Source organism: Canis aureus, chromosome X (genome assembly GCF_053574225.1).
Source record: "Canis aureus isolate CA01 chromosome X, VMU_Caureus_v.1.0, whole genome shotgun sequence".
NCBI lineage: Eukaryota > Metazoa > Chordata > Mammalia > Carnivora > Canidae > Canis > Canis aureus.
Window position 1 is genome coordinate 47,336,324 of NC_135649.1, and position 27,423 is coordinate 47,363,746.

Below are 27,423 nucleotides of genomic sequence, written 5' to 3' on the forward strand. Positions count from 1 at the left end.
CCCTCTGGTAACTATCTGTTTGTTCTCTAAATTAAGAGTCTGTTTCTTGGTTTCTCTTTCTCTCTCTCTCTTTTTCCCTTTGCTCATTTGTTTTGTTTCTTAAATTCCACATATGAGTGAAATCATATAGTATTTATCTTTCTCTGAAGGACTTATTTCACTTAGCATTGTTTCCCTAGCTTCATGTTATTGTAAATGGCAAGATTTCATTCCTTTTTGTGTATGAATAATATTCCATTGTATATACAGGATATTTTTCTTGTTTTACAGAACTCACTTATACTAATAGGCAATGATTTGTTTAAGGCAACTAATCTGTATTTTTCATTTTTTGCTTATATTTTTGCTCATGTTTTTCAATTACTTTACTTATATTTGTTTTACTATAATTAATATCCTTATGTGTAAATCTCCAAACACATGTATGATTTTTTCAAGTATGTTGGAATGTAAACAATTAAATTATTACATCAAATAGTATGAGCATTTCTAAGACTTTGTTTTTTCTTTTTTTAATTTAAATTCCATTTGCCAACATATAGTACATCATTAGTTTCAGATGTAGTTTTCAATAATTCATCGGTTGTATATAACATCCAATGTTCATCACATCACATGCCCTTTTTAATGCCCATCACCCAGTTACCCCATTCCCCCACACACCTCCTCTCATTTCTAAGACTTTTAATAATTACTGTCAAATAGCTCTCCAGAAAGAATATACCAAATTACATCCCCACCAATAGTGTGAGAATTTTTTTGTAAGTTTAACAATTTACCATAATAAAGATGATGTTAGTTTGTTTTGCCTTAAGGGAACTTTTAGTTTTTTATATATTTTTTGTATATTTTTTATTGGAGTTCGATTTGCCAACATTTAGCATAACACCCAATGTTCATCCCGTCAAGTGCTGCCTTCAGTGCCAGACACCCAGTCACCCCATCTGCCGACCCACCTCCCTTTCCACTACCCCTTGTTCATTTCCCAGAGTTAGGAGTCTCTCATGTTCTGTCACCCTCTCTGATTTTTCCACTCATTTTCTCTCCTTTCCCGTATAATCCCATTCACTATTTTTTATGTTCCCCGTATGAGTGAAACCATATGTTTGTCCTTCTCTGATTGACTTACTTCACTCAGCATAATATCCTCCAGTTCTATCTACGCTGAAGCAAATTGTGGGTATTCGTCGTTTCTAATGGCTGAGGAATATTCCATTGTATATATAAACCACATCTTCTTTTTTTTATAAATTTATTTTTTATTGGTGTTCAATTTGCCAACATATAGAATAACACCCAGGGCTCATCCCGTCAAGTGCCCACCTCAGTGTCCATCACCCAGTCACCCCCACCCCCCGCCCCACCTCCCTTTCCACCACCCCTAGTTCGTTTCCCAGAGTTAGGAGTCTTTCATGTTCTGTCTCCCTTTCTGATATTTCCCACTCATTTTTTCTCCTTTCCCCTTTATTCCCTTTCACTATATTCCCCAAATGAATGAGACCATATAATGTTTCTCCTTCTCCGATTGACTTATTTCACTCAGCATAATACCCTCCAGTTCCATCCACGTTGAAGCAAATGGTGGGTATTTGTCATTTCTAATGGCTGAGTAATATTCCATTGTATACATAGACCACATCTTCTTTATCCATTCATCTTTCAGTGGACACCAAGGCTCCTTCCACAGTTTGGCTATTGTGGACATTGCTGCTATAAACATTGGGGTGCTTGTGGCTTGGCTTTTCACTGCATCTGTATCTTTGGGGTAAATCCCCAGCAGTGCAATTGCTGGGTCGAAGAGTAGCTCTATTTTTAACTCTTTGAGGAACCTCCACACAGTTTTCCAGAGTGGCTGTACCAGTTCACATTCCCACCAACAGTGCAAGAGGGTTCCCCTTTCTTCACATCCTCTCCAACACTTGTTGTTTCCTGCCTTGTTAATTTTCCCCATTCTCACTGGGGTGAGGTGGTATCTCATTGTGGTTTTGATTTGTGTTTCCCTGATGGCAAGTGATGCAGAGCATTTTCTCATGTGCTCATTGGCCATGTGTATGTCTTCTTTGGTGAAATTTCTGTTCATGTCTTTTGCCCATTTCATGATTGGATTGTTTGTTTCTTTGCTGTTGAGTTTAATAAATTCTTTATAGATCTTGGATACTAGCTTAAGGGAACTTTTAAATAAAGTATAAAATACGTATGTAGGGATGCGTGGGTGGCTCAGAGATTGAGCATCTGCTTTCAGCTCAGGGCAGGATCCTAGAGTCCCAGGATCGAGGAGTCCCACATTGGGCTCCCTGCATGGAGCTTGCTTCTCCTCCCTCTGCCTATGTCTCTGCCTCTCTCTCTCTCTCTGTGTCTCTTGTGAATAAATAAATAAAATCTTTAAAAAAGAAAATAATAAAAAAATAAATACATATGTAAAAGTGACCAAATCATGAGTACCTAGCTCAGTGACATTTTACAAACTAAAACCATTTAAGCAGTACTTTAAAGAAAATGTAAGAAAAACCCCCAGACCATAACCAACACTGTAGAAACTCTGTTCCACTCATTATTCAAGGATACCACTACCTTGAATTCTAACATCAAAGTTTGGCCTTTGTTTAAACTCATAAAACTCATATACATTACTCTTTTTCACTTTGGCTTATTTATCTCAACATTATCTTTACGGTATTCATCCATACTGCATGTAGTTGTAATTTGTACATTTTTATTACTGAGTAACTTCCCACTGTGTAAATATACGATTTATTTATATATTTTCCTGATGAAGAACATGTGGGTATGTGCTAAATTCTGGCAACATAAAAAGTATTATAAACGTATGAGTAAATGTTTGGTAAACCAATGCACACATTGGTTTATGGGTATAACTAGAGTGAGATTGCTTGGTCGTAAAGTATGCATATGTTTACCTTTGTATATTGTACCAAAGAGTTTTCCTAAGTGGTAGGGCAAGTTCCTGTTGTACCACATCCTCATAAAACACTTGACACTTTCTGTCTTTATTGTTTTAGACATTTTGTTTGTCTGGGGAGGGGGGTTAGTAGTATGACATGCTGGTTTTAACTTGTATTTCTCTGTAAACTAATGAAGTTGAACATATTCTATGAATTTATTAGCCATTAGGATATTCTGTTTTTTGAAGTGCTGTTTTAAGGTGTTTGCCCATTTTTTAATTGGATTGTCTCTTTTTAAAACTAATTTGTAAGAATTCTTTATACATTATATATATGAGCCATTTGTCAAATATATGCGTTCCTTATATCTTTTCCTAGTTTGTGGCTTGCTTCCTTATTCTTTTAACGGTGTTTTTTGATGAACAGAAATTTCTGGTATTAATAAAGTGCAATTTACAATCATTTTTATGCTTCATAATTAGTGCTTTTTGCGTCCTCTTTAAGATTACTGCCTATTCAAGGGAAACAAAAGCAAAAATGAACTCTTTGGACTTGATGAATATAAACACATTCTGCACAACGAAGGAAACAATAAACAAAACTAAAAGGCAGCCTAAAGAATGGAAAAAGATACTTGCAAATGACATAACAGATAAAGGGTTAGTATCGAACATCTATAAAGAACTTACCAAACTCAACATCCAAAAAACAAATAATCCAGTTAAGAAATGGGCAGAGGATATGAATAGACACTTTTCCAGAGAAGACATCCAGGTGGCTAACAAACACATGAAAAGATGCTCAACATCACTTACCATCAGAGAAATACAAATCAAAACCACGATGAGATACCACTTGACATCTGTCAGAATGTCTAAAATTAACAACACAGGAGACAACAGATGTTGGTGAAGATGTGGAGAAAATGGAACTCTCTTGCAGTATTGGTGGGAATGTAAACTGGTGCAGCCACCCTGGAAAACAGTATGGATCTTCCTCAAAAAAGTTAAAAATAAAACTACCCTATGATCCAGCAATTGCACTATTAGATATTTACCCAAAGGATACAAAAAAAAAAACCAAGATTCCAAGGGATACATGCACCCAATATTCAAAGCAGTATTATCAACAATTGCCAAACTAAAGAAAGAACCCAAATGTCCACCAACGATGAATGGATAAAGAAGATGTGGTATATATACACAATGGAATATTACTCAGCCATCAAAAAGAATGATATCTTGCCATTGGCGAGTAGGGGATGGAGCTGGAATGTATTATGCTAGGCAAAAATAAGTCAGAGAAAGACATATGATTTTATTTATATGTAGAATTTAAGAAACAAAAGAGATGAACATATGGGGGGGGGGAGAGAGAGAAACAAACCATAAGAGATTCTTAAATACAGAGAACAAAGTGAGGGGTGATGGAGGTACATGGGTGGGGAATGGGATAGATGGGTCTTTGGTATTAAGGAGGGGACTTCAGGGACGCCTGGGTCGCCCAGTCAATTAAGTGTCTGGCTTTGGCTCAGGTCATGATCTGAGGGGTTCTGAGATCAAGCCCCATATTGAGCTCCCTGCTCAGCAGGGAGTCTGCTACTCTCCCTCTCCCTCTGCCCCCATCCCTACTCGTGTGTACTCTCTTTCTCAAATAAATAAGTAAAATCTTTTTTTAAAAGACTTTATTTATTTATTCATGAGAGACACAAAGACAGAGAGGTGGAGACATGGGCAGAGAGAGAAGCAGGCTCCACGCAGGGAGCCCGATGTGGGACTCGATGCCGGGAATCCGGGATCACACCCCAGGCAGAAGGCAGGCACTCAACCGCTGAGCCACCCAGGTGTCCCTAAATAAGTGAAATCTTAAAAAAAAAAAAAAAAGAAAAGAGGGCATTTGATATGATGAGCGCTGGGTGTTATATATAACTAATGAATCACTGAATTCTACTCCTGAAACCAACACTGCACTGTATGTTAACTAACTAGAATTTAAAATTTTATTTATTTATTAATGAGAGACAGAGAGAGAGAGAGAGAGAGAGAGAGAGAGAGAGAGAGAGAGAGGCAGAGCCATAGGCAGAGGCAGAAGCAGGCTCCATGCAGGAAGCCCGATGTGGGACTCCATCCCAGGACTCCGGGACCACGCCCTGAGCCAAAGGCTGGCACTCAACCGCTGTGCCACCCAGGCGTCTCAACTAACTAGAATTTAAATAAAAAATTGAAAAAAGGACAGCCCCGGTGGCTCAGCGGTTTGGCGCTGCCTTTAGCCTGGAGTGTGATCCTGGAGACCTGGGATCGAGTCCCACGTTGGGCTCCCTGCATGGAGCCTGCTTCTCCCTCTGCCTCTCTCTCTTTCTCTCTCTCTCTGTCATGAATAAATAAATAAAATTTAAAAATAGGTTTAAAAAATTTTTTGAAAAAAAGAAAGGGCAGCCTGGGTGGCTCAGCGGTTTAGCGCCGCCTTCAGCCCAGGGCCTGATCCTGGAGACCTGGGATCAAGTCCCACGTCAGGCTCCCTGCATGGAGCCTGCTTCTCCGTCTGCCTGTGTCTCTGCCTCTCTCTGTGTGTCTCTCGTGAATAAATACATAAAATCTTTTTAAAAATTTTTAAAAATTAAAAAAATAAAAATAAAAAAATTTAAAAATTTTAAATTGAAAAAGAGAAGAATACTGCCTATTCCAAATTTAAGAAGATAATTTCCTCTGTGTTCTTGTCATTCCTGTAGAATGATATTTTCACCTTTCCCATTTAGATCTGCAATTCATTGGGAGTTTATTTAGTGTATTACTTAGGGTAGAGTTGACATACATTTTTTCACATATGGATACCCAACTGATCTGCTACCACCACTTTTTAGGAAAAAAATCCTTTCCCCATTTGACTATAGTGTCACCTTTGCCATAAATCAAGCAACAGTATGTGTAGGTATGTTTCACAGGTCTGTACATGCATGAGTATGTAAATTCATCTTTGAGACAATATCACATTATTTATTCATAATTTACTCACTGTAGCATTGTATTAAATTTGGTATCTACTGGTGAAAGTTTTGGTGCTCCCTTCTTCAGGGTTCTTTTGGCTACATTTTTTTTTTGTATTTTCACATATATAGTTGGAATCTGCCTGTCAACAAAAAATAACTGACTGGGATCTTTATATGGATTGCATTGAGTTCATAGATCAATTTGGGAATAATTGACAACCTTAAAATATTGAGTCTTTCAATACATGAACCCAGTATATATCTATCCTTATTTAGGTCTTCTTTAATGTTTCTCAAAATTATTTTATAATTCTTAGTGTAATGGTCTTGCAAGTATTTAATTAGATTTATTTTGATTATTAATCAACTTTATTGGATATAATTTACATGCAATAAGATGCACACATTTTAACTATATAGTTCAATGTTTTCAACAAATGTATTCACCAATGGAGTCACTACCCCATCAAGACACAGAGCATTTCCCTCACCTGAGAAAGTTCTGTTACTCCTCCTTTAAACTCAGAAAAATTCCAACCTTCAAGCCAGGCAAACACTGATTTCATCCAATTTATATCAATATTAACTAGTTTTGCCTCTTCCAAAACTTCATATAAATGGAATCAAACAGAATACAGTCTTTTGTGTCTGATATCTTTCCCTGAGTATAATATGTTTTTTGGGATTTATCTATGTTATTGCTTCTACCAGTAGTTTGTTCCTTTTTGTTGCTCTGTAGTACCCTAACACATGAATACATCACAATGTTTATACATTTACTTGTTGATGGACATTTGGATTGTATCCACTTCGTGGCTATCTAGATGAAATTGCCATGAACATTCCTACACGAATCTTTTTGAGGAAATATGGTTTAAATTCTGTTTGGGAAGATTCCTGAGAGTGGAATTTCTTGGACATATGGTAAGTATAAATTTAACTTTTTAAGCAACTATCAAAAAGTCTTTCAAAGTGGTTGAACTTCTCATCAGCAACAAATGAGGAATGAGATTTCCAGTTGTTCCATATCTTCAAAATATCTTTTAGATATCTGTGCATATCTGACAATCTAGGATTATCAGACTTTTTAATTTTATCAATTCTGATGGTCATGTTGTGGTAATTCATTGTTTATATTTGTTTGCTTGTTTTATATTTTCCTGGTGATTAATGACATCAAGCAGCTTTCCATGAGCTCTTTGGTGATTTGTACATGTACCTTAGTGAAATGCTTATTGAAATCTTTTGATCATTTTTCATTGCATTGTTTGCCTTATTTTGAATTTTAGAAGGTCTTTATATATCTGCTGGATATAAACTTTTTTGGTTACACATATTGATGAGCTTCCCACGTCATTTTCTTTTTTTTAAGGTTTTTTTTTAAAGGATTTTTAAATTTATTTGAGAAAGAGAGTGAGAGAGAGCACAAATAGGGGAAGTGGTAGAGGGAGAGGGAGAAGCAGGCTCCCCACTGAGCAGGGAACCCAATGGGGGGCTCCATCCCAGGACCGAGATCAGGACCTGAGCCTGAGCCGAAGGCAGACGCTTAATGAACTGAGCTATTCAGGAGCCCCTCATTTTCTTAACCATATCTTTCACAGAGCAGAAGCTTTTAATTTTAAATTCAGTGTCTATGTATACTCCATTACTACACTACCTTTATTACTACAACCTCAGTCTGGAAATCAGATAATATAGTTTTCCACATCTGTGCTGTTTTTTCAAAATCATTGTCTATACTAGGTCCTTTTCATTTCCATATAAATTTGGCGTAATTTTGTCAAGTTATACAAAGAAGCCTGCTAAAATTTTTATTTTTACTACACTAAATTTATAGATGAATTTGGAGAGAATTGATAGTTTAACAGTACTAAGTTTCCTAATCCTGGACCTTCATGTATTTTACATTAATCTTTATATTGTATCTTTACATCTGTATCTATCCAAAACACATTTTCAATTTCCAATTGTTCATCACTAGCATACAGGAATACAATGGAGTTTTTTTTATATCCATCTATAGCCGCAACTCCACTGAATTAAAGTACTAGTTCTATAGTACATTTATTGTAGATACGTTAGGATTCTCTAAATCATGTGATTTGCAAATAAAGACCTACATATTACCTTTTGAGCCTGAAATTTGTTAAGGAATTTTCATTGCTGGTGTTTTAATTCTGAAAATTCATTAAGACTCTGGGGCACTACTGACTCGTTAGCTCACCCTATGGAAGGGCCTCATGTGTCTGGGAGCCCCTAACAAGAGGAGCCATCAGCTGCCGTGTTTTCTTCCAAGTTCTAAAAAAAGACGCTGCCTGTAGAGTCTATATTTATATAGTGACTTAGCAGAAGAAACAGGTGGTTGGGTTTTTGTCCTCAACTTTAATTTTAAAATTAAAATATAGTTTCTTTAAAAAAAAGTATATTGTTTTGGGGGGGGGCTTAATATAAAAGGAACAAAACAGATACTAAGAATTCTTAAAAATCCACTCTCCTGACTCTTTTTCCTGACACATCTCTTCTATGCATCTTAGTGGAGGGAAAATGGAGAGCACTGGCAGCAGACAGCACAGCAAGTGGAAGAAAGCATATTCTTGGAGCAGAGGATAGGAAGAGGCAAGTCCCCAGAGAAAAACTGGGAATGGCCAACAGGCCCCTGAGAAAATATTGCCCTTCCCCAGCAGGCAGAGAAAGGCCCAGGAATACACAAAGGGAGAGTCACAGAGCCCAGGCTGGTGCTGCTTAAGAAGGACGCGGCAGCAGAGGCGAGCTGTGCTAGCGGCCCCGCCGAACGCCACCTCGCGGGCAGCAGCCCACACGGCATGGGGGCGGTGCCCCGAGCAGTGACGAAGGCCTCACGTGACCCGCCAACGCTGACTCGCGCGCCTCGCTGTAGCGTCAGACCCGGCCTTCGCTCGCTCGCTCGCTCGCTCTCCCGCTCGTCGGTACCTGCTCCCGGTGGCCCTGAAGGCGGCGGACCAGGGGCGGCCCCAAAGAGTAGGAGGCGGAGGGGAGCAGGTAAGGGACCCGGCGGACGGGGAGCGATCCCTGGGCTTGGTGTGGGAGAGCCCACACGGGCCGCGGAGCCCACCGGGGTGCCGCAGCCCCGGGGCGAAGCGGCGGGGGGACCGCAGCCTCCCGCCCCACCGCGGCCCGCGTTTGGCTGCAGAAAATGGTAGGCGGAGCGCCGGGCTGTGGTGAGGCGCTGACCCTTCGGCATCACCTGCCTCTCGCCCCGCCCCGCCCCGCACCGCGCCGGTCCTTCTTGGTGTAGAAAATGGTGGTCAGCGCGGGGGATGGGGCGGCTGGGGGTGGCGGGGGGGCACGGCCGTGGGGGGCCCGTGAGGGGCTGGGTAGCGTCGGGTCCGCGCGAAGCGTTCGGCCGCCGCAGCCCCCCTGCTGCCACCCCGGCCCTCTGCAGGTGTGCTGGTCCAAGTGTTGCGGCGGCGCACTCGCGGCGAGAATCCGGAGGAGGAGGAGGAGACTGCAAGGATAGGCCCAGGTCGGTGTGGGGGACAGTAGAGGGGGCGTGCGGGGAACGTGTGGAAAACCCTGAGGCCCCAAATTCCCTACCCCTCCCCCCGCCCCAGCGCGTCCTCCATCTTGGTGCCTGCAGAGGCCTGGGAAGGGATCGGCAGGGAAAATGGTGGGCTTTGGGTGGGGGGGGGGGCGGGGAGGGGAGCGACGGGGGCGGGAGGGGGGCTCGGACCGGGGGCCCCCTGGAGGGCGTAGGGAGCCTCTCAGGTGGGAAAATGAAATTTTAAAAAACTGAAGAGATCCAGGGCTTTGAATCTTGGAATGTGCATAGTAGGGCCTCTGTCCTCGGTGCTGATCAGCCCACTAAGAAAATCATTGCTCTTTTGTCTTTTAGGAGCAATGGCGTCCAAAGAGAAACAAGTGGTGAAAAGTGTCAACATGGAAAGTGCCCAGCAGGAAAACGAAAAGAAGAATGAAAAGGAGCAAGTTGCTAATAAAGGAGAGTCCTTAGCCCTCCCTTTGGAAGCTGGAGAATATTGTGTGCCTCGAGTAAATCGTAGGCGGTTCCGTGTTAGGCAGCCCATCCTGCAGTATAGGTGGGATGTGATTCAGTGGCTTGGAGAACCACAGGGAAGGATGAGAGAAGAGAATATGGAAAGGATTGGGGAGGAGATGAGACAGCTGATGGAAAAGCTGAGGGAAAAGCAATTGAGTCATAGTCTGCGGGCAGTTAGCACTGACCCTCCTCACCATGACCATCATGATGAGTTTTGCCTTATGCCTTGAATCCTGACGTTTTCCCTGAAGTTAAATAGGAAGGCACACCTGCTTCCTAAATTTACATGTTCTCAATGTACCTTTGTTGTAAACCTTTTAGTGTTATATGTCTCTTATGGGCCTCCTATGACCAGCTTCTAATTGAATGTTGTATTTTGACCCAATCTGTAAGATTCTGTCAGCAGGGGAGTTTTACCCTATTGCATGGCAAGATGTTCATTATATATTGTGGAGTTAATAAAGCAGTTTAAAAGACATTCTCTGTATTCTGTTACTTCAAATCTTCTAGATTTTATATATGAACAAACAGTCTAAGTATATAAAATAAAAAGTTAACATGTTTATCTTTTTATGATAGAATTACAAATAACTATATTTTCTCATTGCTTTTACCTGGTGAAAGGGCTTGGCCCCCTGGTAAAAGCAATATGAGCACTTATCTAAACATTTGTGATACAATTTCAGTTGTAGCTTACCTCTGGATCACCTATTTAAACATATTAACCTAATAATGATGAGAGAATCATCTCTAAGAATCATCAAAAAAATGGTACCTAATCAAGATGATAACAACTCCCAAGAGCTGCCTTGTGTACTTGATGAAGCAGTATGTTTGTAAGCTTTCTCCAAGTTCTTGTTCTCACTGGAATGTGCATGACCCAACATTTACATATTCCCTTCAGCTGCTTGGGGAAGTTTCCAAAGTCAGGTCTTTATGTGGACTTAGGGGTAGGTACCAATATTCCTCTGCTTCTGTACCCCATTCCCATCTTCTTCCCTGGGTATTGATGTTCAGGAATCCTCAAGGTGAAAAAGCCACTGATTTTTTTCTGGAACACTCCAATTGAGTCCTCACTCTTCTGTAAAAGTGTGAATAAGTCCCCTCTCCCTTTTTAGCTTCATGAAGAGACCTCATCTGTCTAGTTCTCTCTTTCCTTAAGCATAGAGTTCTTTTCCAGGAAACCTCTTTAGTGGGACACCTGGGTGGCTCAGCGGTAGGGCAGCTGCCTTCAGCTCAGGTTGTGATCCTGGAATCCCAGATCAAGTCCCACATCAGCCTCTTGTGAGGAGCCTGCTTCTCCCTCTGCCTATGTCTCTGCCTCTCTCTCTCTGTCTCTCATGAATAAATCTTTAAAAACAGAAACCTTAGTTCATTAGACTATGTATAAAGATGTGTATGGGGACAAAGCTCACGTTCAGTCTGAGACAGTCCTTCCTCCTCCCATCCCCCTGAAATCTATGAATGTAAAGAAAGAACTAACTTAACTAACTTACATTGAATCTTCTGGATGCCAGAAGATTATGTCCATGAATTCAGTGGGTACCCAAATGTGGGTAATTATGGGAAGTCCATTAAAGGATTATTGGGTTTAAGTGTCCCAAAAGAACTTGAGAAATGAAATTGCTTTGAAGTGTGTTATGTAGATGAGATATATACTATGTATGAAGACAGTCTTGTGTGGAAATAAACTGAGAAGTTAGAATTTTTTTTTAAGATTTATGTATTTATTTGAGAGATAGAGCGCAAGTTAGGGGGAGGGGCAGACGGAGAGGGAGAAACTGACTCCCTACAGAGCAGAGTTGATCCCAGGACCCTAGGATCATGACCTGAGCCAAAGGCAAACACTAAACTGACTGACCTGCCCAAGTGCCTGAGAAGTTAAGATCCTAAAACAGAAGTTGGCAAACCACAGCCCATGAGCCAAATTTGGCCTATTGCTTAGTTTTGTGGCAAATGAGCTAAGATTAAGTTTCACGTTTTTAAATGGTTAAAAAAATCAAGAATATTTTTTGACATATAAAAATTATTTGAAAACCAATTTTTGCTGTCCATAAATAAGGTTTTATTGGAATATAACCATACGTAGGAATTCACATATTGTCTGTGGCTGTTTATGCACTACAATAGCAGAGTTTAGTTGTGAAAAAAACAGTATGGCCTACCTGCAAAGCCTACATATTTATTATCCGACCCTAATAGAAAAGTTTGCCAAACCCTGCTCTGGAATATAACATCACAATAGCAGTTATGAAACCAAAGGGAAAAATGGATAGGCAGGTGAAAACATCATATAACTCAGCAAAACCAGACGTCACGAATCAGATGCCTAAGCAATTCCAAAGCCCTCCCTCCTCCAGGTGCTTGAAACGCAAGGCACGTTCATGCAGGATGGAAGTTTATAAAGATGAAGGCTAGAGTTGAAAAGGCGGGAAGACTGATGAAGAGAGAAACGTATGCCCTACCATACTTCCTACACTTGATTGTCAACATTAGCATCAGCTTTCCTGGAAAACAGAAGCATTGTGGCTTCATTGGCCTAACAATATTCAGCAGTTCCTTCTTGAAGAAAAACTGGAAACTCACATGTGAACTCATAGCATATTGTAATAGAAGTTTAGGCATGCATATGCCCAGAAAAATGTATATCTTTTCCATGTAAGGCAGATCAAAGTTGCCTTGTTAACCTCAGAGAAGGATCGGTTTAGGATCCTAGTTTCTGGAGAGAGAGAAATAGAGACTGCTATTAACTAGCTTCCCTTGGTTCTTAATAGTGTTTGGATCTGAAGGGGCATCTGAGCAAGTAGTATGTTAATAGCCAGGCTCCAGATAAAATGTTCAGACAACATACAGTTGAAAGGGAGCAAAAGCCAGTTAAGGAACAGGGCATGAGGTTCCTTCCAGGGGAATAGCCATAGTTAAGTTTCTGACTGCAATTGCCTATTTACATCATTTCTATATGTTACGTTGTGAGCCTCCTTTTCTCCCAAAGAGTGATCATTGTCCACAAAAGGGTGCACAAATTCTCCCCATAAATGCCTACAAGTTTTAGCAAAGAGAAGGCAGTGAGATTAGGTATTGTGCCTTGGTTCTCAAAAAAAAAATAAAGATCCCTGGGTGGCTCACAGTTTAGCACCTGCCTTCTGGAGTCACGGGATTGAGTCCCGCATCAGGCTTCCTGCATGGAGCCTGCTTTTCCCTCTGCCTGTGTCTCTGCCTACCCCCTGCCCCACGTGTGTCTATCATGAATAAATAAATAAAATCCTTTAAAAAAAGGATGTATAAAAAAGAAGTTTTAGATGTTGACATGCATTGGGCCACTGAAGGTTTAGTACATCATGTACATCTAGTAGATACTTGGTGAATGAAAAACTCAGCACAGTAAGTATGGATTTACTGGTATTCAGCAAATGATAAGTATGCACATCTTTGAATCCTTCTGTATTTCTAACAAAATTAAGATAATTATGCAGATAATGTCTCATGAGTTTTGAATAAAAATATTACTTTATTTTTTCTAAAATTTAAAAATCAAGTCAATTGAAGGAAATTCAGAAAATAAATTTAAGAGCCACCTTGTGGCCAAAGAAAGCAGTGCAATTTGAACTTTGTAGTCAGAGGCAGAGCAGGGAGAATACACAGACCCTGGACTCTTTTCCAGGAAGTCCAGAGAGCAAACGAAACTTTGGTTAGAGGTGAAATAAAACCATCATGATTAATTATTATTTAAAACACCAAGCTACATTTATGCTTCAAATGAAAATGGAATAACAGGGTCTGGATTTATCTTCCTAACTGAAACAACTAAAACCTGGACAAAATACATGAAACATCAATTTTGAGTTATTTAACATTAGGCAGTGGAGGGGAAAGTTCCTTGAGAATGTACAAACAGGGGCGCCTGAGGGGCTCGGTTGGTAAAGCGTCTGCCTTTGGCTCAGGTCATGATTCCAGGGTCCTGGGATCAAGTCCCACATTGGTGTCCCTGCTCAGAGGGGAGTCTGCTTGTCTCTCTCCCTCTCCCTCTGTGCTCTCTCTCTCTCTCAAATAATTAAATAAAATCTTAAAAACAATAAAGTAGAAACAAATAATATGAGCATTCTGATTGCCCCAAGCTTGCTGTGTATTGTAGGATTTGTAATATACGTAGAAGTAAAATGTATGTTAATCATAGCACAAAGATCCGGAGAGGGAAATGAAAGTACAGCATTTTGAAGTTCTTATTCTACACATTAATATCGCTTGAAGGTAGATTCTGAAATGTTAAAAAATGTATATTATAAAACTTAATCATGAAAAAAGTTGTAGCTGATGAACCAAGATATGAAATAAAATGGAATCTTCAAAATAGTCAATCAAAAATGTTATAGGAAAAAGAAAAAAGAGCAGATGGGACACATGGAAACAAATAACAAGAAGGTTGATTTAAACCCAAACATATCAGTATCAATAATCACATTAATGTAAATGATATAAATACCTTAATTATAAAGAAGAAGTAAGTCAGTCGGAGAAGGACAAACATTATATGTTCTCATTCATTTGGGGAATATAAATAATAGTGAAAGGGAATATAAGGGAAGGGAGAAGAAATGTGTGGGAAATATCAGAAAGGGAGACAGAACGTAAAGACTGCTAACTCTGGGAAACGTACCAGGGGTGGTAGAAGGGGAGGAGGGCGGGGGGTGGGAGTGAATGGGTGACGGGCACTGGGGGTTATTCTGTATGTTAGTAAATTGAACACCAATAAAAAATAAATTAAAAAAATTATAAAGAAGAGATTGTCAGATTATATAGAAAAGGAAGGAAAATATATGCTGCCTATAAACACCTTATTTTATTTTATTTTTAATTTTTATTTATTTATGATAGTCACACAGAGAGAGAGGGGCAGAGACACAGGCAGAGGGAGAAGCAGGCTCCATGCCGGGAGCCTGACGTGGGATTCGATCCCGGGTCTCCAGGATCGCGCCCTGGGCCAAAGGCAGGTGCCAAACCGCTGCACCACCCAGGGATCCCTAAACACCTTATTTTAAATTTAAAGATACTAACTGATTACAAGTAAAGGAATGGAAAAAGATGGACAGTCTTTTTTTAAGATTTTATTTATTCAGGAGAGACACACAGAGAGAGGCAGAGACAAACGCAGAGGGAGAAGCAGGCTCCCTGAAGCAGGACTCAATCCCAGGACCCCAAGATCACTACCTGAGCCAAAGTCAGACATTCAACCACTGAGCCATCCAGGTGCCCCAAGATGAACAATCTTAACATAAATCAAAGCTTGAGTGTCTATATTTGTATCAAATACAATAAATTTCAGAGCAAAGAATAATACCAAAGATATTACAGTTATAGAAAGTGGTAAGTTAATTTTAAGTGGTAAGTTTGTCAAGAGGACATGACAATTCTAAACATTCACATATTACAGTGCTTTAAAATACATGAAGCAAAAATAAATAAATAAATAAAATAAAATAAAAATAAAAAACCCAAAGTGGAAAAAATAAATAAATAAATAAAATACATGAAGCAAAAACTGATAGAACTTCAAGGAGAAACAGACAAATCCACAATTACAGTCAGAGATTTTAACGTCTTCCCTAAAAAATTGATAGAACAAGTAGACAATCAGCAAGTACATCTATGACTTGAACACTATGAACCAACTTATCTAGTTGACCAATGGTAGAACTTGCAACCAACAACAGGAGAATGTGTATTTGTTTCATTTATGCATAGAATGTTTTCCAAGATAGTCCATAATCAGGGCCATAAAATAAGTCTCAGTAATGTTAAGAGAATTTGAATCATAAAATGTATGCCTTCTGAGGACAGTGGAATTAAATAAGAAACTAATAACAGAAAAATATCTGGAAAATCCCAAATATTTATATTAACATCAAACAATACATGTCTAAATAACCAAAGGAAGAAATCAAAGTAGAAATTATAAGACACTTTGAGCTGAATGAAAATGAAAACTCAACATATGATAATTTGTGAAATATGACAAAAGGACCAATCAGGCATAAATTTATAGCACTGAACATATGTATTAGAATAGAAGAAAGCTCTACAGCTATTAAATACATAGAAATTTTAAAGTTTTTTTACTTAATGTATATTTGATCTCTAATGTTATATTAGTTTCAGGTGTACAACATAGTGATTTGATAATTCTATACATTAATCTATGCTTCCCATGAAAAGAAATGGAAATTTTATTTAAAACACTTCCTCCAGGGATCCCTGGGTGGCGCAGCGGTTTGGCGCCTGCCTTTGGCCCAGGGCGCGATCCTGGAGACCCTGGATCGAATCCCACGTCGCGCTCCCGGTGCATGGAGCCTGCTTCTCCCTCTGCCTATGTCTCTGCCTCTCTCTCTCTCTCTCTCTCTGTGTGACTATCATAAATAAATAAAAATTAAAAAAAATAAAAAATAAAACACTTCCTCCAAAGAAAACTCTAAGTCAAGGTGGCTTAACTGGTAATTCTACCAAACATTTAAAAATTACATAATACCAATTCTATGCAAAATCTTTCAGAAAATTAAAGAGGAAGGAATAGCTCCCAACTCACCCTATGAGGCTAGAATTACCCAGATAACTAACGAGACAATTATATTACAAGGAAATATAACAACAAACTAATCTCCTTTATGAACATATGTGCAAAAATTCTTAATAAAACTTTAGTAAAAATAGAATCCGATTATATATACAAGATAAAATATACAATGACCAGGTAAGGTTTATCCCAAGAATTCAAAGAGTGTTAATATTTGAAAATCATTGTAATTCACCACATTAACAAAAAGAGAAAAAACATATTATCAATTCAGTGGCTAATGAATAAACATTTGGTAAAATGTTTAGTACATAAGTGTACTAATGTTAGTACATAAGTGTACTTCCTTACTTCTTCCAGCTTCTAGTGGCCCAAGGCATTCTTTAGCTTTTGATAGCATAACTCCAATTTCTGCTTCTCTTCTGTGTGTCTATATGTTCTTTGTCTTTTCTAAGGATACATCCATTGGATTTAGGGCCTACCTAAGCCAATATGATCTCTTTCAATTCTCCTTCTTTAAAAATATTTTATTTTTAAGTAATCTGCACACCCAACATGAGACTCAAACTCACAACCCTGAAATCAAGAGTTGCATGCTCTACCAACTAAGCCAGCCAGGTATCATCCTATATCTCAGTTCTTAATTATATCTGCAAAGACCCTATTTACAAATAAGGTCACATTTTGAAGTGCTGGGTGGACATGAATATTGGAGGAAATTATTCAGTCCTCTACAAGCAATGAACTGCAGGTTAAAATTTAAAACAACATCATTTACAATAGCATCAGAAATATGAAATACTTAGGGATAAATCTGACAAAAGATAATCAAGACCTGCACACTGAAAACTATAAAACACTGAGGACATACATTAAATCCACCAAACTCAGAAAAAGAGATCAGATTTGTGGTTACCAGAGGTGGGGGGTGGAGGTATGGGAGAAAAGTGGCCAAAAGGCACAAATTCCAGTTATAAAATAAATAAGTCATGGGGATGTAATGTAACACATAATGGCCATAGTTAACACTTCTGTATGATTTATAGGAAATTTGTTAAGAGAGTAGGTCCTAAGAGTTCTCATCACAAGGTGAAATGACTTTCTTTTCCTTTTATTGTGTCTATATGAGATGATGAATCTTAACTAAACTTACTGTAGTAATCATTTCACAATATATGTATATCAAACCATCATGCTATATATCTTAAACTTATACAGTGGTGTATGTTCCTGTTATCCAGGCTTAACCCTATGTGACTCTTCCTTGCAACCTTCACTCCTTTGTAGCTATAAGTAACAAAGAGTTCTGCCTTCTATCTTTGTGACAGTGTGTTGTGTTCTGCCATCAAAAGAACCTTTAAATCTTACAAAGCCATTTACAAAGATTAAGTCATACCATATGTAAAAATTAACTCAAAATTATCAAATACCTACATATTTGAGTCAAAACTTTAAAACTCTTAAAGGAAAACAAAGGGGTAAATCTTCATGTCCTTGGATTTGGTAATGGACTTACAGATATGACACCAAAAGCAAGGACAACAAAAAGAAAAATATACACATAGGACTTCATAAAAATTAAAAACTTCTGTGAATAAAAATACACTACCAAGAAAGTAAAAAGGCAGGATGCCTGAGTGGCTTAGTGGTTGAGCATCTGCCTTCAGCTCTGGTTGTGATCCCGCGGTTCCAGGATCGAGTCCCACATTGGGCTCCCTGCATGAAGCCTGCTTATCCCTCTGCCTCCATCTCTGCCTCTCTCTCTCTGTGTGTGTCTCTTATGAATAAATAAATAAAATTTTAAAAAAAGAAAAAGGCAAAGGAAGAAACAAAATGGAAGAAAATATTTGCAAATTATATATCTGGAATAGGTTTGTATCCAGAATATATGAAGAACTCTTACAATTCAACATGAAAATGACAAACAACTCAGTATTAAAAATGGGCAAAGGTCTTTTTTTAATTTTTATTTATTTATGATAGTCACAGAGAGAGAGAGAGAGGCAGAGGGAGAAGCAGGCTCCGTGCACCAGGAGCCCGACGTGGGACTCGATCCTGGGTCTCCAGGATCGTGCCCTGGGCCAAAGGCAGGCGCCAAACCGCTGCGCCACCCAGGGATCCCAAATGGGCAAAGGTCTTGAATAGATATTTTTCCAAAGAAGATATATAAATATCCAATAAATATATGAAACGATGCTCAATATCATTAGTCATTAGGAAAATGCAAAAATTTTAAAAATTAACAATTAATAATTGTTTTTGAGAATGTGGAGCAATTGGAATCTTCATGCATTGCTAGTAGGAGTGCAAAATGTTGCAGTGGAATAGTGTGGTATTTCCTCAAAAAGTTATACATAGAATTACCATATGACCTAGCAATTCCATTCTTAGATATATGCCCAAGAGAAATAAAAACATACATCCATGCAAAAACTTATACAGAAGTGCTTAAGGCAGCATTTACAACGGTTGAAATGTAGAAACAACTCAAATATCCACCAATGTTTGAATGGATAAATAAAATACAATATGGGAATATAATGAAATACTATTCAGCCATAAAAAGGAATGAAATACTGTACATGCTATAATATAAATGAACCTTGAAAACATTATGCAAAGAAGCCAGACATAAAAGGTCACATACTGCATGATTCCATTTATATGAAATATCCAAAATGCGTAATTCCATGGAGACAGCAAATTAGTCATTGCTAGGGGAGGGGAGGAGGGGAAAAATTGGGAGTGACTGCTTAATGGGTATGGGGGTCTCCTTCAGAGTTAATGAAAGTATTTTGGAACTATATAGAGGAAATGGTTTCACAACATTGTGAATGTACTATACGTCACTGCATGTGTACTTTAAAATGGCTAATTTTATGTTCTGTTAATTTTTCCTAAAAATATAGTCTCATTTGTAAAAAGATATATATAAGTATATTCTTTAGGCCAATTGGCCTTCACATTTTTTATATTGCATATCCCTCTCAGCATCCAGTGATACTGATGGATCCTATCCTAAGCAAATGCACACACCCAGCAAAAATATACATCTCTCGCCCAGTCACACACACATGCACATAATTTTGAATATAATTCCAAGGGATTCAGAGGTTTCTCTAGTTAAGAATGCTGGAATGCAAGGAGTAAGTGCTCTCCCTTTAACATAGCTCACCTGCTATTTGTTTCTTCCTTTTTCTGTCTCACTACCAAGTAGCTTCTTCTCCATCTCCTCTGTTTTTACCTATAGCTTCTGCTTCTTCATGATGTCAATCTGCTCATGTATCATAGTTTCTCAGGTTCCTAGGGTACAGTTCTTTTCATAAGTGTACATACTCTACTATCTTCTAAAATATGCAGCCTTGCATATCATTTCAGGTGGTCCACAGACTTCCTCAATTGAGAACACCTGGTCTAGGTCAATCTGTACAGTCAGCATATCAGACTTCCTTAGACATTGAAACAAATCTGACTCAGAAAGGACAAGGGTGGGCATGGACTGGAAGGCAGCAGCCCTGCAGGATGGCTAAGCTCCTCCTTAGGTGCCCTGGAGGTGAAAATACTGAAGTTGAGAAACCCATCAGGGTGCACCTCCTAAGTCAAGTGGTAGGTAGCACACAGGGTCAAAGAAGCTTCCCTGAACACTGTGAATTGAGGCAGAGAGCAGCGAATCATGGAGGCTCTCTTCTCAGCAATCACTTTTCTAGGCTTCATGGAAACCCTCTACTACAGGGATCTGGAAGGGATTTGTTCTGATTTCCAGTTGTCAAGACAGCATTCCATCTCTGCTGGGGTTGACTTACCTCTGTGGGAATTTGGGGAAGGGAGGGAAGGAGCCAAAGACATTTTACTCAGGTCACCACCTTGGTCATCTCTCCATGAATGTTTTGGAGTGAGCAACAGTCAGGTGCCTGAATGTAAAGGGTGAGAGGCTCTGGAAGGTTGAGGAGTCTGAAAATTGCATATTCCTCCCCTCTTGAAAAGACAGGAAAAATCAGACCATGTCTGCATCCCTCAAATCCTCAGCTGCCTTTGCACAACAGCTAAATCTCTGAATGAAAATAGCCATAGGGGAAAAAAATAGCCATAGGCCATATTTTCAAGACTGATATTGTGTCTTTCTGGAGATTCCAGAAAGTCTACTTAATACTCAGTGATTGTTTGGGCACAATAATTACATGCATTTTTAGTAGAACATGACAGAACTACCTATTTATGAAAATTAAGAAAAATATTTTGTGTGTAGCTAATTGAATCCATTTTCCATGTAGTAATAATTAATGCAATGAACTTAATTTTGTAATCTTGTTTGATTTTTTTTCTATCTTAAACACATTCTTTGCCCCAAATGAAAATAGCTGTATTTAATTTTTTGCTTATAAGAATAACCCAACCTGATAGGAGTCAGTTAAATAAAACTGGAAAAAACTACTTAGAAGAAAATAAAATCCTCATTCAACTATATACTTCCCTGCCTGGCAATCCTCCACGTACCTATTTTATGAAGGTCTGGAGAAGAAGAGAAATGAACATCAGTGGCTGAGCGGAGAAGTGGAATGAGGGGTAGGTGCTTTGAAATCAAAGGAGAGAAAGAAAAAAATTCCTTGGCGACGTACCAATGGCCGGTTGCCTTGGGAGATGTAGCCCTTCCCAGATAAGAGAGAACAAACACATATCACAGGAAGAAGGGGCCACGTTTGACCTTTGGGATTAGTAAAGACCAAATTGAGTGACAGGGCGTCCAGCGGTGAGAGGAGGGGACTACAGCGCGGCGAGGCGGTGGAAAGGGGCTAGGGAAGGGAAAAAGTGGGCTGGCTCCTGACGCACATTCTGCTGGTGGGAGGGGAACTAAGGACCCGAGCCCACTGGTGACGTTTCCTTCACGTGATCAGAAGCCGACGTGTGCAGAAGTCCCTCTCCTCCAGGTACCAGCTCCCTGTTTCCGTAGAGAAAGATTTCGGACTAAGAGCCGAAGGGGCAGCTGGTGGATAGCCCTGCAGGTCAGTAGGAGATGGAGGAGAAGCGGGGTGGGTGCTGGGACAAGAGTGGTAACTGGTAGAGGCTGCTTTCCAGATGCCACCCCCTCCCACCTCCATTCATTTTGGCGCAGGAAATTGTATGAGTGTTGGGGAGAGGTCTGGGTACCGTCTCTCATTTCCGTGGATCAGTGTGGGTTTACGGCAGAAAGAAATCCGAGGAGAAGGAGGAATCTCTCTGGAATGGCTACAAGTCCACAGGCACCTGCGGACCCTTGGGGTGAAGGGTGGGGATAGTAGCAGAGGGCAAAGACCAGAGTGGGTACAGGACTGGATTCTTACTACCCCGTTCTTCCCCAGTGGCCATAGGTTTGGTGCAAGAAACGGAGAGCTTGGCGGGAGGAGATGGAGAGGGACCAGGGGTTGAGAATGGGTACCCGTTGGGATTTCCTAGGAGGGAGGCTATGGAGTTTCGTCTGACGGAGAGGGCCGGGAGAGGGGGATGGCGATAGCGAAGAAATGGCCTGATCTCTGCAGGGCAGCGGGAGAGGGCATAGCCTGTGAGCCCGAGGTGGGAAGGGCCTTCGTTCCCTGCATCTCTTCTTCACCTTCCGTCCATTTTGGAGCCGGAAACGGTGGGCTGCATGTCGGTGGGGAGAAGGGGAGGAGGTGCTGTAAAGGAGGGGGACAGAGGTTCGGTCTGGAGACCAGCTCCCTTTTGCGGAGGAGTGGCTTCTAAACTAGGGAGGGCTGAGAGGAGATAGCATGAGCCCAAATTTTTACTGAATTTGGAAATAATTTATCTCTTGCATTGTAGAAAAACGTGGTATATCTGTGTATGTAAAGAGGCAAGGGGTGTCACGAATGCTCTGGACATTTTTGCTCTGCCCCCTGACTCTCCGGTCACCATTTTCAGAGAAGTGATGTGGTTTGTGTTATCTGGGCACCCTAGAGTGGGAGGTTTGGACGGCAGATAAGGGAGTACAGCAGGATCTGCCTTCTGAACATCATTATGCTGAATGAACTTCAAAACTTCACTCATTTTAGTGCAAGAACAAGTGAGATAGAAATTTGAGAGAGGATTCAGAAACAAAGAAACCCTTTGGAAATAAACTTTCTCTGCCATTGCCCAGTAGTAGAATGGAGACTGTTAGGGAGGAGCTGTAGAGGAGGATCAGAGAAGCTAGGGAAAGGGCAAGAGAGTGGCAGGATTTGGGAAAGTTTTGACAACTATAGTGTGAAAGAATCAGTGTCCCACTTGCCAGTCATTCACTTCTCAACCCTCTATTCACCCACTGTCTCCCATCTCTCTACAGGTCTTCTGGTCTGTGGTTGTGGGCACCAACCCAGACAAGAAGAGGAAAGACCTGCAGGATCAGTACAGGTCAGTGGGAGGGCGTAACTGTCCCAGGACCTCTGAGAATAGGAGTGACTTAAGCTTGGGCAGAAGTTGAGGGGCAGCCCAGGTGTCTCAGCGGTTTAGCACTGCCTTCAGCCCAGGGCCTGATCCTGGAGACCCAGGATCGAGTCCCACATCGGGTTCCCTGCATGGAGCCTGCTTCTCCCTCTGCTTGTGTCTCTGCCTCTCTCTCTTTCTCTCTATGTCTCTCATAAATAAATAAATAAATAAAACATTAAAAAAAAAAAAGAAGTTGAAGACGCTACTACCTGCCAACTCTCCTCCCGGCCACCCTACTACAGTCTCAGAATACATGGCCTCTGTCAGGATTCTAAGGGAAGAAACATGGTATTTTATGGCTGGAGATGACAGAGGGGAGAACAAGGGAGTAAGAGACAGGAGGTGTGGCATCTGTGAAACCTCTTGAAGATAATAGAGTAGCCCTGAAATCTGAGAAGTGGCCATTATTCTGTTTTGTCTGCAGTTTTAGAAGTCTCACAACTGCAGGCAAGGGAAAAAAGAAACTGGCCCAGGATTACTGAAGGTCAGTGTAAGTTGAGACTAAGTTTTAAGTGTAAGAAAGAAGCACATGTGGATGTTTCTGTAAAGTTGCATCATGTAAATACGTGTGAAGCGAGAAGGAAAGGAAAAAAAAATGTATGGGTAAGAATGTACTTGTAATTTGAGATAAGGTGAGGAAAACCCTAAATCATAAACGCAATTATTTTCAGAAGCTGTTTTCCCCAATCTAAGTCCTCCTTTTTTGTGTCCTAGGACAGGCAAAGGAGGGAGAATCTCAACATGGAAAAGGTCTACAAAGAAAATGAACGGAAGCCAGAAAACGAAGGAAAGCTGGAAATCGAGGGACAGCCAGAAGATGAAGTAGATACAGAAGATGAAGGAAAATTAGATGAGGAAGAAAAGCTGGAAGTAGAGGAGAAGCCAGGGCATGAGGGAAAGCTCCAGAATAAGGGACAGCCAGATGATGAGGGACAACCAGAAGATGATGGAAAACAAGAAAAGCAGGGCAAGTCCAATGATGAGGGAAAACCACAAGATGAGGGCAAGCCAGAATCCCAGGCAAAGCCTGAGGGTGAGCCACGGGCTGCTGAAAAGCGCCCAGCTGAAGATTACGTTCCCAGGAAAGCAAAAAGAAAAACAGACAGGGGGACGGATGATTCCCCCAAGGACTATCAGGAGGACTTACAGGAAAAGCACTTGGGCAGTGAGGAGATGATGAGAGAATGTGGAGATATTTCAAGGGCTCAGGAAGAGTTAAGGAAAAAACAGAAAATGGGTGGTTTTCATTGGATGCCAAGAGATGTACAGGATCCGTTTGCCCCAAGGGGACAACGAGGTGTCAGGGGGGTGAGGGGCGGAGGGAGGGGCCAGAAGGACTTAGAAGATGTTCCATATGTTTAATGCCTTTGGCCTTTAATTCTGATTTCTCTGATGGGAATATTGCCAACTCGCTTTCCCTGGCAGGCATTTGCCAGGCTATGTGCTTTAACCTTATGCTGATACATTGCTTTAGGTGTCACTCTCAGTTACCAGCAGCCTTTTGACCCAACTTTGACACTCTGTCTTTCAGTAGGGAACTTTCACCCATGTGCATGGAAGAAATGTTCATGGTACATTGTAAAAATATTAATAAAAAAACAGTTTTTTGAACTGCATCTACAGCATCAGCCCATTTTTGAAAAATATATAGTTACATGATACATCCACAAGTAGAGAAAACTATGAAACTGAGTAGGTCAAAAGAGAAATAGTGGTTTTCTCTGTGTAGTGGCAGTGGAAGAGATTATCTTCTATCTTCTGCTTTTTTCCTTAAAAAACATTACTTTTGTCAAAAAAGTAAATAACAAAAGATTGTAAATGTGGGAAGATACATAACACGCAATCAAAATAACAGTTCAGTAAGTTTATTAAGGCTGAACTGTATAGTGGAGACACTCAAAATTCCTTTTGTCAGAATGTGGAATGATGTGTAAAACTCATATTACCTCTGGGACTCGGAGCTGGAGGAATCAACCTGGCAGTTATTACAGATCCATTACTGTAACCAACAATCTTATCACCTGTGAAATGGGGATAAAACTTCTCTTCCAGGGCTATGGAGAAGATCAGATGAGGTTCTGAGTATATAAACTGCATTGGGCTGACTTCTACCCTCTGACCTGCACTAGCAGAACCAGAATTCTGTCAGATGTTTGGGGGAGGGCTGAAGGAAGTCTCACTTGTGTCCAGGAATAAGTCCTGGAAGCTAAGAGGTGGGTGCCACTTTACTTGGAGTAATACTGTGTCTGATGTGCACTGTGCGTCTTCTCATGGGTCCTGCACCCCCCTAAGGGCCCCACTGCTGCTAGTGGGCTGGAATCCTCAAGGTAACAAAACCCTATTGATTTCCCTAGAGTCTCTGCTGAGTTGAATCCCCTCTATGTTCCCTGCTGAACTGGAGAAGATCCCTCCTCTCATACTGTAGTTTTATTAATCTTGACATGAAATGTGGAAAAATGCTTTGTAAAATTTTAAGTAATATATTTTTCAGACATAATTACCCCATTAGACTTGCCGTTTTCAAAGCAAACAATTTATCTTATTGATTTTGGTACTCACAACATATAATAGAGGTTTTAAAATATATATATTAATTATCAAGTCAGAAGACTTCAATTCTTGGTCCAGTTCTGTCCCTGATTGAATATGTAGCCCTGAGCACATAATTTCATTATTTAGCAACTGAAGCTTGCCACTCCAAAAGAAACAGACTAGGAGAGAGATTATATCACAATTCATTGCTAATGATTTTAACATTGGATACAGTAGTTTTTCTTAAAGTTTGCTAGCTGCCAACAGACCATCTGCATTAAAAATCACGTAGCTACTTTGTCAAAAATTCAGAATCCTGGTTCCCATTTCAGATCCAATATATCAGAATCTCTTTTGACTGGTCTTCACAATGTGTGTGTGTGTGTGTGTGTGTGTGTGTGTCCTTGGTTTTAGTTCATTTTTATTTTTATCAAATGGATACCAAATTTTAAAATCCAATAGTGCAAAATAATTTATTATTAAAAACTTCAATCTGCCTTGCCTTTCCATATTTTCATCCTCCAGAGGCAAGTACCATAAACATTTTTGGTTTCTTCTAGTATTTGCCTCCATATTGCTGAAATATGCTTATGCTGTGATTTCTTTTTTTAAACAGCTTCATTAAGATGTAATTTACATATCACAAAACTCACCCTTTTAAAGTGTACAATTTAGTAGTTTTTGGTATATTAACAGAGTTCTGAATCTCTCATCATTATCTAGTTCCAGGATATTTCTGTCACCCCAAAAAGAAATCTCATACCCATTAGCATATAATAGGGTTCCCATTCTCTACCCCTAGCACCTGGCAAATGCTGATCTACTTTGTCTCTATAGATTTGTATATTCTAAACATTTCATATATATATGGAATCATACAATATACATCCTTTCATGTAGCATAAGGTTTTCAAGGTTCATCCACATTGTAGTGTGTATCAGTACTAAAACTTTGTGTACATGGATTTTTTTTTTTGCCTTTTAAAATAAACTTTATTGAGAGGATCTCTGGGTGGCTCAGCAGTTTGGTGCCTGCCTTCACCCAGGGCGTGATCCTGGAGTCCTGGGATCGAGTCCCACATCAGGCTCCCTGCATGGAGCCTGCTTCTCCCTCTGCCTATTTCTCTGCCTCTCTCTCTCTGTGTTTCTAATAAATAAATATCTTTTAAAAATAAAATAAACTTTATTGAAAAGACAAAATATAATACTTATACATACAGAAATGATGGTTCTGCCTTAGCTTTTTATGTAGATAACTTTAGTGCATGTTAATGATAATATCCAAAGTCGCTTTAACTTTATTTGTATGCTTTGATCCCTTTTATGAACAGGTACTCTAAATTTATATGTACTTGAGTTTTTTCTGTTTTAAGGTAAGCACAGGTGTATAGTATTTGATACAGTTATTCATGTCTGCTGGAAAAAGCAAAAATACTTTTTTTCACTTTTTTGTTTTTTAAAGTTAAAATATTTTTCCAGTTTTATTGAAATATAATTTACATATATTACTATGTAAGTTTAAGGGGTATAGTATATGGATTTATATACATATCATATATATTGCACATATGTTGTAAAATAATTACCACAATAAATGTAGTTAATGCCCACCATCTCATATAGATACGATAAAAAGAAAAAGCAAAAAAAAAAAAATTCTCTTTGTGAGGAGAACTATTAGGATTTACTCTTAACAACTTTCATATATAATGTACATCAGAGTTAACTTTTTGCATTTAAATATGTGTTTTATTTCTTTGGGACTATACCTAGGGGTGGAATTGCTATCATGTGGTAGCACTATTCTTAACTTTTTGAGGAACTGCCAAACCACTTTCCAAAACAACTATGGCATTTGACAGTCCCATCCACAGTGTACAAGCATTCCAATTTCTCCACATCCTTGCTAACACTTGTCATTGCCTGTATTTTTTATTTTAGCCATCTTACTCCGTATAAAATAGAATCC

General features: G+C 39.7%; 3 protein-coding genes across 7 annotated transcripts in view; 2 read left to right on the top strand and 1 right to left on the bottom strand.

Annotated features, from left to right (window-relative positions):
* The window catches only part of BEX3 (brain expressed X-linked 3), a 323,487-nt gene that overhangs the window by 86,213 nt on the left and 209,851 nt on the right, over positions 1-27,423 (bottom strand). The gene's annotated exons all lie outside the window — the stretch shown is intronic.
* On the top strand, positions 9,233-10,400 carry LOC144307555 (protein BEX1-like). Its single transcript, XM_077887412.1, has 2 exons — positions 9,233-9,391; positions 9,761-10,400. The coding sequence occupies exon 2, from the start codon at positions 9,766-9,768 to the stop codon at positions 10,150-10,152; it is 387 nt and encodes a 128-aa protein (XP_077743538.1). The 5' UTR covers positions 9,233-9,391; positions 9,761-9,765; the 3' UTR covers positions 10,153-10,400.
* On the top strand, positions 21,329-24,538 carry TCEAL5 (transcription elongation factor A like 5). 4 transcript variants are annotated; one of them, XM_077887445.1, is made up of 3 exons: positions 21,329-21,412; positions 22,780-22,847; positions 23,637-24,538. In XM_077887445.1, exon 3 carries the CDS (start codon positions 23,664-23,666, stop codon positions 24,282-24,284), a length of 621 nt encoding a protein of 206 aa, XP_077743571.1. In that variant the 5' UTR covers positions 21,329-21,412; positions 22,780-22,847; positions 23,637-23,663; the 3' UTR covers positions 24,285-24,538. The 4 variants fall into 4 exon arrangements, with proteins under 4 accessions (XP_077743571.1, XP_077743568.1, XP_077743569.1 ...); XM_077887442.1 differs by having other exon boundaries at positions 21,333-21,487; XM_077887443.1 differs by having other exon boundaries at positions 21,333-21,487; positions 23,642-24,538.

What these genes read in the sequence shown, in the direction of transcription:
- LOC144307555 (XM_077887412.1), top strand. Translation starts at nt 9,766, where the DNA reads ATGGCGTCCAAAGAGAAACAAGTGGTGAAAAGTGTCAACATGGAAAGT.
- TCEAL5 (XM_077887445.1), top strand. Translation starts at nt 23,664, where the DNA reads ATGGAAAAGGTCTACAAAGAAAATGAACGGAAGCCAGAAAACGAAGGA.